The 12,413-nt window shown below is 37.0% G+C and overlaps 1 protein-coding gene across 4 annotated transcripts in view; it reads left to right on the top strand.

Moving 5' to 3' along the window:
- ppfia3 (PTPRF interacting protein alpha 3) overlaps nt 1-11,084 on the top strand; it is a 48,597-nt gene extending 37,513 nt beyond the window's left edge. For 3 of the 4 annotated variants that reach the window (XM_053514850.1, XM_053514851.1, XM_053514852.1), the window contains exons 25-32: nt 1,488-1,514; nt 2,813-2,988; nt 4,262-4,359; nt 5,668-5,843; nt 6,257-6,325; nt 7,706-7,868; nt 8,546-8,604; nt 8,949-11,084. In XM_053514850.1, coding sequence (XP_053370825.1) covers nt 1,488-1,514; nt 2,813-2,988; nt 4,262-4,359; nt 5,668-5,843; nt 6,257-6,325; nt 7,706-7,868; nt 8,546-8,592 — 756 coding nt within the window. In that variant the 3' untranslated portion in view covers nt 8,593-8,604; nt 8,949-11,084. Of the gene's footprint in view, nt 1-1,247; nt 1,426-1,487; nt 1,515-2,812; nt 2,989-4,261; nt 4,360-5,667; nt 5,844-6,256; nt 6,326-7,705; nt 7,869-8,545; nt 8,605-8,948 lie in introns of those variants that run through there. The other variant, XM_053514853.1, reaches the window with a different exon arrangement.
- The last annotated feature ends 1,329 nt before the right edge of the window (nt 11,085-12,413 follow it).

Here is a 12,413-nt window from a genome sequence, read left to right on the forward strand (position 1 = left end):
AAAAATAAATATGAAAACTAAAACGAAAATCAAAGAAATGTAAAAAAAAAAATCATTACAAGTTTTAAAATCTTTTTTAAATCCTGTTAAATTAGCTTTTTTGCTCACTAAAGTACCTATGTTTTTTCAATCCGGTCAGATGCTAGTTGGCTTGAGTTAGCAGTGAAGACTATAGACATGAATTAGTGTAACCTTTTAAAATCTCCTCAGAAGTAATTTTGAGCTAGCTAGCTCATGCTAGTTTTTCTCAGTTGTTTTTCAGTCCAGTTTCTTTATGTTAGCTAGTTTAAGTCTATAATAACAAGATTTAAAATGATACCAGAAACCATTTTAAATTAGCATAGGCTTATTAATGACAGTTAGCGGTGATGATGATGAGCAGAGATCGTGGCCTTTTAGCTGCTAGTTAGATATCATGAATGTGTACCTGATGGGATTTAATGTGTTTCTTGTAGAATCTAATGATGTCATATTTTTTATGGTTCCTAAAAACATTTTGACTGGTGTCTATTTGTAACAGAAGGCCTACTTTTGTTTAATAATATTTAATTTTAATCAGAAATATCAGAAATATCTAATAGAATCCAACGGAAACCGTTAGTCTGAGTAAGGGACAGTATCCTGTATAATGGAAACCATTAGAGATATTAATACCTAACAGATTTTAATGCTTTTTTGGTGGATCCTAATGGTGTTTTGCTTCCGTAATGGACAATTTCACAAAACCATTAAGAAACTGTATTGTTACAGTGCATTACATCACAGAAAACACTGGTTACTCCTAGTGGTCCATAATGGATTTTAATGCATTTCTGGTGGTCTCTAGTGGTAGTTTAATAATATTTTGCATTCCTAGTGGTTTTTGTTGCCATTTTTAATTATATTCTAATAACACCAGGACAAAACTGTACGATAAGAGTGAGGTGGAATGTCATGTAGTCCATAAAGTCACTGATGGAAACCATTAAGATGAGCCTCATTGAAGTTCTGTTACAGAATACATTTAAATTAAAGTATTTAGTAATGTAAAATAAATACTTTAAAGTGTTTGAGACACCGTTAATGGATTTATTTAGTGCACTTTTCTTTGTTTGCTCTTAGAGAAATAGAGACCACCCTTAGTGAAGACATTAAAGCGAAATTGTTGGATTTGTGTTGATCTCTCTCTCTCTCTCTCTCTCTCTCTCTCTATGTATATATATTTCTCTCTATCTCTCTCTCTGTCCCTCTTTGTGTGTCCTCACTAGGCTTTAGTGTTAAGCATCTTCTGCTTTTCCCTCAGAGTTCTGTCGTAGCATACACACTGCTTCCACCTAATGACCCGGTCACTAACAAACTGTTCCTCCCTTTGTTCCCTTTCTTCCTGTCCTCCCTCGACATCCCTCCTTCTTCTTCTTCCCTTTCATCGGCGTGTCTCTCCCGCTGCTCCTGCCGCTTTCCCTCCTCTCCTCTCCCCGTGTCTCTCTTTAACTCCTCGACCTGTGCAGGAGCTGAAGGAGTTCAGCTGGGATCAGGTACGTCAGCGTTCACACAAACCTCACCTCATAAATGCTGTTTATGGGGCTTTAGACGAGTGTATAGAAAGGATAGACTCGAGCTCGTTTGGTTTGTATTGAGGAAAAAAACAATCCAGCCTTAGTGTGTGGTCCTTAAGTACCCTCTCTCGACCATTGTGTAGTTTTTTTTTTTTTTTTTTTTTTTTTAACGAATTCAACTTAATTTAAGAAATAAACCAGTGCATATTCCAAATAAAAAACTGTTCTTCCTTATAGTATAAAATAACACCCACAATGCATCACGTCATCTCGTCTGTTTATAATAAATTTTGATAATTAAGAAAATGTCCAAAATGTTAAAACCTGCTGTAATGTGCGGTGCATGGTCTCAGAAATCATTTGATTGAGGCTGTGCTACTCACTGTGCTTACGGCGATTTTCCCACTTCTGCGTTATAGCTATGTTAAAATGCTAAAGTGTGATATACACTGCCTGGCCAAACAATCAAAATATGAAGAAGTTGCACACTTTAAGATTTCTTTCAATGACCTTTAGATTTGATTGCAATGTGATGTCCAGTTCATGTGTGATGAGGTTCCTCATCCTCCCAGAACCCAGTGAGAATACTCTTCCACACAAAGAGTCCTGGAATATGGTGCGTGCCATCAGGGTAGAAACCCCTCCATAGATGTGATCCTCTGGTGATTCAGTACATTCAGGTGGTCAGCTGACTTCATTTTATTGCCCCATAACGTTACTGAGTCTAGACCTGAGTAACTAATCAACCCCAGATCATAACACTGTCTCCAGAGGCTTGTACAGTGGACACTATGCATGATGGGAGCATCGCTTCATGTCCTTCCCCTCTCACCCTGACACGCCCATCACTCTGGAATAGGCTCAGTCTGGATTCATCAGGTCACATGACCCTTTTCTATTTTTTTTGACCACATTTATTCCACAAGGTTGAGAGTTCAGCACTATCCCTCCAGGGTTTAATAATGTGTTGGACAGTTCTTAACCAAATCTGAGACATTTATCAATTTTCTTAGTTTTTTTTTTTTTAATAATTTAACCCTTTTGAAATAATGACCTTTTTGGCCAGGCAGGGTATCTATGATAGATTAGCATTGAACAAGCAGACATCATATTTTGGATGGCCCTTATTTACAAGGAGACCCATAATACTACTACTACTACTAATAATAATAATAATTATTATTATTATCAGAGAACATTTTTTGGAATTAGCGAATAAGATTCCATCTATGTAGAAAACTCTTTGTAACATGTGTGTGTGTGTGTGTGTGTGTTAGATTCTGGCCTATGGTGATATGAACCATGAGTGGGTGGGTAATGACTGGCTGCCCAGTCTGGGTCTGCCGCAGTACAGGAGCTACTTTATGGAGTCTCTGGTGGACGCCCGCATGCTGGACCACCTCACCAAGAAAGAGCTGCGTGGCCAACTTAAAATGGTGGACAGCTTTCACAGGTACCGTTAACACCATCAACCATCAAGTATAGAGACTTAAGTGGGACAAAATCCATTCTTGTAGATGTAAAGAAAAATCTTCCCTATTTGAAGAGTGTCCAAGAGGAACCAGTGGCGCTTCACCCTTAAAAAAGCTTTAGGAAAACATCAGAGGTCAGATGTGGCCATTAAGAATGATGCGTCTCGAGATAAGGCATCTGACAAGCTGCCGCGGCAGTGCGCGGGCAGCTGTGAAGTTCTCAGGCTCATGACGTACATTACCTGTAGAGGGCAGTCGTGTTTCAATCGCAGGTCCTGTAAGTTTAATAAGCTACTGATTACGTACCAACACGTCTGAGTTAAATGTTACTCCTGATTATTTTAGCGTTTTCACTTGGTCTGGTTTTATCATCTGCAAAAGTCATTCTGTATGGTTTCACACAAGCAATAAAGTATTTCAGAAGTGATTTTGTTACAGCGCTGCTGCTTCTCAGTATGATAAAATTGATGAATTCCGATTAGCAGATGATGTTAAGTAAATTCACGCGGCTGTTTAAGTCATAAAAACACACATTTTATTACACATCTGAGGGATGCATTTAATTTATGCTAGCTTAATTATTAGCTTTCATTATTAGCTACAAAATACACTCATTACACAGAGTCTAATCTTAATGTTTTTACTCTACAACTCAACATAAAGCAGCTTTACACACATTAATATTTTAATTCTACGGTGATTATTATCATGTGTTGCTTTTTTATGAGCATCAGTAACATATTCTCAGTACAGCAGAAACCTTGAAAATCTGAATGGAGATTCATGCTGAATACATACAGTATAAAGATATGGTAAAGATATCTCAGTAATTAACCAACACGTCCAAAAGTAAGTATTGATATTGTATAGTTTTCAATGGAATGAGTATAGCTGAACGAGATAAATTAACAGACTAGACGTACACAGTCTGGCGAAAAAAGATCACATGACCTTTTTCCATCGCTCCTTTATGCTCACTAACAAACTGAAATCTTTTTCCTGATGAGTCTCAATAACAAGTGGACACACAGCTGTTGAAGGGATCTAAACCAAGTTCCAACCATTTCAACTCTCCTTAGTTGTTTCCTTTGGTTCGTTCAGACCAATCATTTGCCGTCTTCTGTAATGGTGACTTTTTTCTTGCCAGGCAATGTAATAAGCAGTTTGTGTGTGTTCTGGTAGTGGTGCTGTACTTAACAATTCCTTCAGTCTTTCTCAGACTTTGATCGACCTTGTGTGACCTTTTGACCTCAGGGTGAGCCTGCACTACGGCATCATGTGCCTGAAGCGGCTGAACTACGACCGGAAGGAGTTGGAGAGGAAGAGAGACGAGAGCCAGCACCAGAATAAAGGTTATTTATCTATTTATCATATATAGACCAGACTGTGACCAGGCCAAAGATGAAATTTTGAGAATCGCTTTGACCGAAACCACAAAGAGCACTCGACAAGAGTGTGGAGGAGATGAAAGGTCATGACGTCTCCTCTAAAATGTCTTACGAGTATTTTAATTCCATTCATTTATTAATACAAGAATTGCCATGTACAAAACTCAAACATTCAAGAAGAAAATAGCCTTAATTTTTCTCTCCATGCTTTCGAACATAAAAGCATAACATTTAAAATTATTTTTTGTTCTGATTATCACATTAATCACGTCAAGTCATGACATTTTAATTGTGTATGTTTGAATATTTAATTTGCTTAATTAATTATTTTAATTTGTTGACATTTCGAAAATATTGAAACATATAAGTATTTATATAAGTAAATCCTGCATGCTCAAACACATTTCTGCGGTTTGCTAAATGCACATAATTTTGTCCCATTTTTTCACACTAATGGCCAATGTCTAATGATTATGAAGCCGTAAGTCATGGAAATCGGTTTAGAAACTTTTCCTGCAGCCTGATTAAGTCGGGAAATGTACAGTGGTTTCCGTTACACCCAAACGTAAACGTGATTTTTCATATGTACTATTGTCTAAAGGGTCTAATATAGAGCCGTTATCCGCCCGAGTCTCTGCATCGCTCAGGAAACTCTACAAAAGGACCACTTGAGAGACACAATTTAAAATCAAGTGTGTAGAGAGCGGAAGGGAGGTTACCCAGCATGCATTTAGTCATAATAACAAATAACATGCCATTAGCGGCAAAGAGTGTTGAAGCGGCTTAAGAGCGCCAGGTCAATCGCTGCTCACAAGCTTTATTAACATCATGGAGGTGATCCAAAATGTCATCATGGTACCGGAGCTCAGCTTAAAAAAATAATAATATAAAAATAAATCTGCCCAGAGCAAACAAGATGCGCAATTAGGAACTGGTTTTGATTAGCAGGAAAGGAATCAGGATGTCGAGCAAAACTAAACACATGCACAAATACACATAGAAATAGCTCTGGTTTATTGGGCTAATAAATACGGCTAATTTGGGGGTTGATCACAGGGACAGCACTTCATCGTGTTCTTGTACAGCTGTTACATCAGAGTGTGTAATGCTGCATAAGACAACATTATAGTTTGCATGTGATGGGACAGTAATAGATCAGTGTGTTAAGGCTCTGAGTTTTGCCTTCGATTTACAGTTATGAATAAGCAAAAAAAAATAAATACTGAAGTTTAACTTAACTAAAAAGATTTTAATTTTTTTTTCGATGCACAGATGTGATGGTGTGGTCAAATGAGCGTGTAATGTGCTGGGTCCAGTCCATCGGTTTGAAGGAATTTGCAGATAACCTGGCTGAAAGCGGAGTGCATGGAGCTCTACTCGCCCTGGACGACACCTTCGATTACACTGACCTGGCCCTGCTACTGCAGATACCCAACCAGAACACACAGGTCCGAGAGCACGGGATGAATTTCCAGGCTAATGCACGTCACTGAGCCTTGTTTTCCTCTTTCTTAGTCAATGTTATTTGCTCTTTTACTTTTATGAAGCCGCCTGTCTGGATACATGAACACCTCATTAGATGTGATTATTATGATTGTTTAAATTAGTCAGTCCAAAAAAAAAAAAAGTGCATACATACAATGAAGTTCAACAGTTCGTATCCAAGGATTTTCAGATCTGGTTAGTTACAGTAGCCTCATGGTTTCCTAACTGTTGTTTTTATGCAGCCTGTCTAATGCACTTCACATTTTGTTTTCTTTCTTCATGATCCAGTTAATCGGCTTAAAAAAAAAATTAGACAGACAAATGAAAGTAGAACATCTGGGTGAAAGCTGCTTATGATGTTTCTCTACATTCTCAGGCACGCCAACTCCTGGAGAAGGAGTACAACTCCCTGATTGCCATGGGAACTGAGAGGAGGCCAGATGAGGTGGGTGTCTGGATATTAATGACTAATAGATTATACTTTATGTATGACTGAGAGAAAAATCTGTAACAATGAAATCACAAAAATATTTCCTTTTCTTCAGGACAAGGTGAGAAAAAGAAGTTATAAATCTGTAAATAATTACACCAGTTACAGTGTGAGTTTGTGTGCAACGTACTCGCCGTTTTGAGCAGTTAAACGGTTAAAGATACTGGGGTTTATCAGAGACACTAGTGAATAACACTAAGTATGGACTGATTTTTCTGGCACTAAAATGGGTTGTTCATGTGGATATGGTGTGGACGAAAACAAGTTCTACAAAATAACAACATGGAAGACATGAAATTTTCATTGTTCTTTAGTTTTTAGGTGGATGTTTTCCTTGAATACATAAAAAAACTTAAAACAGTAACAAAAATAGCTACATTAAAACATACATCAAAGAGTGCAAAGCTAAGAAAACTTTACAACACAGAACAAATTGTTTAAAGCTGCATAACACAATAGACTTGAAACTGTATAATTCACATCAAACTGTGTAAAGCAACATAATAAAACTTATGAAAAAAATGATGATTTGAACAGTAGCTACAGAAGAAAACTTTACAAGTTACACAAAATTGTGTAAAACCACATAATTAAACTTTACAATGGACATAAAATTGTTTAAAGCTAAATAAGAACACTTTACAACACACACCATTTTATAAATGTACACAAGGAAACTACATCAGATTGTTTAAAGTCATATACAGTTAAAAAAAACTTTACAACAGTCATCAAATTGTATACAGCAACATAAAAAAACTTTAAATCTGCTCGAGTAAACTTGATAATATACATTACATTGTGTAAAGCTAAATTAAACAAATAAAACATACATCAAATTGTGCATAGCTAACCAAGAAAACTTTACAATAAACATAATACTTTGTAAAGCAACATAAGAAAACTTATGAAAAGAAACGATGAAAAAAAAACAGACTTGTATAAAGCAACATAAGAAAACTTTACAAGTTACACAGAACTGTGTAAAGCTACATGCGTAAACCTTACATATACATTAAGTTGTTAAAGCTGAATAAGAACACTTTACAATACACATGACATTTTATAAAGGTACATAAGGAAACTTTACATCAGATTGTATAAAGCTATATACAGTTAGAAAACTTTACAACAGTCATCAATTCGTATAAAGCAACATAACATATTACAATTTACACAAAATTGTTTGAATCTGCTTAAGTAAACTTGATAATATCCATTACATTGTGTAAAGCTAAATAAAAAATAACTTTACAAATATACATCAGTTTGGGTAAAGCTACATGTGGAAACTTTACAACACAAAGAGGTTATGGAATTATGGTTCTTTCTCAGGATGGCACCAAAACCTTCACTCGCTCCCCGTCCTGGAGGAAGATGTTCCGTGAGAAGGATCTTAGAGGAGTGACCTCAGACTCATCAGAGACGCTGCCTGCTAACTTCCGCGCCTCGGCCATCTCCACTCCATCCGTGACCCTGCGGAAGGTTCAGAGTGAAGGTACAAGACTCTGTTTCACCTCTTTTCACCTAAACAAAAATAAACCAGATTTGAAAAGAAGTACTATCAAGATAGCTTTGTTAGTGATAACGCTTTTAACCCAGTGTTAAACTGTGTGGGTTTCAAGGAGCTTCGATATGAAATAACTTTTTGGCATCATGACTTTGACATACTAAGCTTCTGCTTTCGACTGTGACTGATCGACATGTGAATTGTCTTTAACGGTGTATTTGTCTGCATTAAGACTAGGGACTTGGGAACAGATAGCAGTACAGTTGATCCCAAAATCCACTATGTTACCGTAATGTAGGAGTTTTCTCCAACATTTCTGTAATACAGTAGTAGTCATAATACAAAGGGTCAATGCAGTTTTACTCTTCTTCTTTGTGTTCAATGCTGGGTCACAAAAAAAAAACCCTAGGTGCATACTGCCACCTGCTGTTTTGGAGAGTGTAGATACGCTAGGGTACAGAAAGGTATTACTAGAGTGAACATGTGGCTAATTATATTTAAAACAAAAATGGCCTTTTTGAATATGAATGATGTCACAAATTGGATTTTTTTTACGTATAGACCCACTTAAAAGTACGTCCTGTGTATGTTCCAGTATGTTCCTTCATGAGTAAAGTTATCATGTACTTAATAAGCATGGCATTTACCTCTTTCTCTTTTGGCAGTGTCACCAAGGGGCGAGTCGGCATCAGTGAGGACCTACTCTTGCTGAAGGCCTCAAAAGGTGTGCAGTTAAAGCAACCACACATGCATACACACACACACACAGACACAGACACACACACAGAGATTTGAGCTCTGCATTTACAAGCGCAAGAGGAATGCTTTGATTGTATGCTTGGATTTTGTTTACGAGTGTTTAATAATGTAATGACCTAGGCTACAGTTTCCACATGTCTAAAGGGCGTCGCGTTCTAGAGCGGCTTCGCTGCATTCTCTATTCAGTGTTGTTAAATTATGCTCAAAGCTTTAGTGGCTTGTAAGAATTCTTGGTTCCAGGCGACACACTCGTGAATCGAATCCAGGTCACGCGAGTGCTGACGTTTGTCATTCTGTGTTTGTCCACAGGGGGCGCTGTGAGCACACGACTGGGAAACGTATGAAGAGAGGGGAAAAAAGCAATGATTATATACATTTTGAAAATATGAAAAAAAAATCCCACTGGTCTGAACCATTCTGCAATAACAGAAGACGGAGCTGTGGTAATCGGAAGAAGATATATAAAAAAAATGAACTTAAGGACTAAAGACGTGACGAATGTATGACATAGAGAGGACAATGAGGACACTCAGACTGGCGTGTGGGACTGGAGGAATCTTTTTATCTTTCGCTCTGTTGTTCTCTCGTCCCTTTATTTTGTCTGTGCCATGATGTCGCTCAGTCGTCGGTTTAATCAAAACTCCCGCATTCTCCACCTGCTCCTCCTTTCATTCGGACCAACCCTGTGCACTGGTGAGAGTTTCACAGGATTGTACCATGACAGATAAAAAAGGGGCCACTTTTCTCTTCTTCTTTTTTTTTTTTAAATCTCGCCTAGGGTTTCTTTAATGTTTTTCCACCCAGACAGGATGGAAGGTAGCACAGATAAAAGGCTTCATTAAAGCAGAGAGGGCGAGCCAGCGTTTAAGCGTGACGAAAGGTGGTGTCTCCGCTCCCACCGAGAGAGGAACCTCATGCTGAAAAGCATTATGGGATTTCCCTCAAGGCGAGGCTTTTATCTGCGCTTTTTAAAGGGAGAAAGGGTGTAAAAGAGCAGCATGGACGTCAAGTCGTAACTCGGTCGTGCATCTTTCAAGCAAAACTTTAGACTTTGGGAGGCAAGACAGATGCAGATAGTTAGGAGGAAAGAAAAAAAAGAAAAAAGGAGTGATTGAAAAGATAGAAAGAGAAAAAGAGAGGTAAGAAAATCCACAGCGTCCTCTTAGACCTGATCACGCAAGCCATATCAGAGGATGAAGAGCGAAGCGCTGAGGAATAAAAGAGAACAAAAACTATTATAAGAACCGAAAGTAAATCGTTTCTTCTGTGTTGCGATGCATGTCGAACCTCGAACAATGACTCAAACCTTTGGGGAATAAGACAACGTGACAATGTGAACTCAAAACCTAAAATAAGTGTACATTAACATACGACGACATCGAGAGCCTGGGGAACAATTTGTAAAATGTGTGTATTTTCATTTTTATTTTTTTTATTTTGTATGATAACTATATTTATTTTCTTTATGTACGTATCGAAACAACTGTATGTACATGTTCATTTATTACCTAATTCTGACTGTAAGTTTGATTTTATCTAGTTCAAAGCGTAAATATATAAAAAGGAAAAAAAACGTATGAAAAAAAAAAACATGGTCATATGAAATTATGCTACTTGTAACGTGTAAAATTTTGAGGACAAACTTGTGTTATGATTTCAAACGAATCGTCGCCGACCCCGAGGATGACGGCGACTCGGTTTCGAACACGCCACCTGTGAAATACAAAGTCATAAAGCCACTGACGATATATATATAACGGAGGATGTGAAAATAAAAATAAAGCGGTCCTGAACGGTACCTCAGGTCATCTCGGTGTGTTTGTGATCCGCTCAGAGGGACTCTAGAGCATGTATCGGGTTTCGTGTGTCGTGTGTGCGTACGTGAGTATGTGTTCCGCTGTGTAAATGACCGTTGTTGATTCGCTGCAACCCTAAGACTGAGGACATGTATGTATGTTTGCAAAAAAAAAAAAAGAAAAAAAGGTATTTGTACATGTGCAAATATATTCATTGAGAATTCATGCGGTGTCTTTGCATGCTTGTGTGTGGGAGAGAGAGAGAGAGAGAGAGAGAGAGTACACTGATGCTTTGCACCTAGCAGGTATGTACACAGCGTCTGGTTGCTAATATGATTTAGCTAGCTAGCACAGATCTTTTAAATCTGTGTAAAACGAGACCAAAGTTTCAGGAACGTTAATATTTCTCACAGATATGCTGGTAGATGCCTAAGAGGAAGTCTTTTTTTTAATGCTAAAATGTTTGCTATAAGCATGACTTACTGCCGTAGCTACATTAGCCTCATACCTCCAGGACAAAAACATCATTATTCTCCAGACAAAAAAGGCAAAATAGCTAACAGTTGGAAATGCATAGAAGTGTCAGGAATGTCGACATTTCTCTCAGATCTGTTGCAAAATAACTTGGCTACAATTAAACTTAGCATCAATAGCTAACACAAATGGCATGGGTTCTTTATCATTGTTAACAACTTTCCTTCAATTAAAGCAAACAAACAAAATATGGACTTGAATTTATTTTTAATTATCACACACTTGCTTAATGCTAAACTGGATGCTATAAGCGTATTTTATTTTTTAGCTGCATTAGCCTCAAAGCTCCGGCCCTAACTAAAGTCGTCTTCATACTCCAAGACTAAACACAAAAACGCTTATGTAAACTATACAGAAGTGTAAGAAACATCAACATTTCTCTCAGATATGTTGCTAAGAAAAGCCTCTATGTAGCTAGATTTGCATTGGAATCACACTTTTAAGCATGAAGAGCTAACCCAACTGTCATGAGTTCCTTCTTACTATATTAGTCACAGGTTACTTTCACTAAAAGTAGAAGATTTTGTATTTTCAGTTTATTTTAATCTCACACTTGCTTAATGCTAATCTGGATAAGATGAGCATATTTGACGTATTAGCTATGTTAGCCACACAGTTCTAGCACAAAACTAAAGAATCAATCTTTAGACTCCAAGCCAAAGTAAACGCACAGTTCTTGTGTAAAGTATACAGAAGTGTCAGGAACATCAACATTTCTTTTGGCTCTGTTGCATAATAACCTAGAAAAGACTTTGTATGGCTGTAATTAAACTTAGCATCACTAGCTAACATGGCTGTCATGTGTTTCTTATCATTATTAGCAACTTTCTTTTAATGAAAGCATAAATAAATAAATAAATAGTTTTTGGAGCATATTTAGAGAAAATATTTAGTAAACTTTACAGAAGTGTCTGGAACGTCAACATTTCTCTCAGATCTATTGCTAAATGACTAAAAAAGAAAAGAAGAAATTATAGCATTAAAAGCTAACAGTTTCTATTTAATTTGAGTTTATTTAATCACTTAAATCAAAATATTTTGTTTTCTCAATTTATTTTTAAATAATCTTAATTAACAATCCTAATCTAAATCTTAACTTAAATCTTAATAATCAGAACTAAAGTGAATCAAAACAGCAGTGTAAACTCTACTATACTTATCAAACACTCTGTATGGCTAAACCCCACACTAATAATTACACTTACCATCATGCTCTAATGCAGATTTTTTGGGTTCCAACATTTGGCCATAAGGCCCATGTACTGTAGATATAAAAACTTTAGTTTACTAAAGAACAAAACTTCAGACTTCACTGTACGGTAAAAGCAAAATGTCAGATTAATTGAGTGTCAGGAACGTCAACATTGCTCTCAGATGTGTTTCTGAATTAGTAAGAAAAGACTCTTTTTGGCTAAAAATTACACCCTAACTACATTTAGCATCA

The sequence above is a fragment of the Clarias gariepinus genome, chromosome 16 (assembly GCF_024256425.1).
Source record: "Clarias gariepinus isolate MV-2021 ecotype Netherlands chromosome 16, CGAR_prim_01v2, whole genome shotgun sequence".
Classification (NCBI taxonomy): domain Eukaryota; kingdom Metazoa; phylum Chordata; class Actinopteri; order Siluriformes; family Clariidae; genus Clarias; species Clarias gariepinus.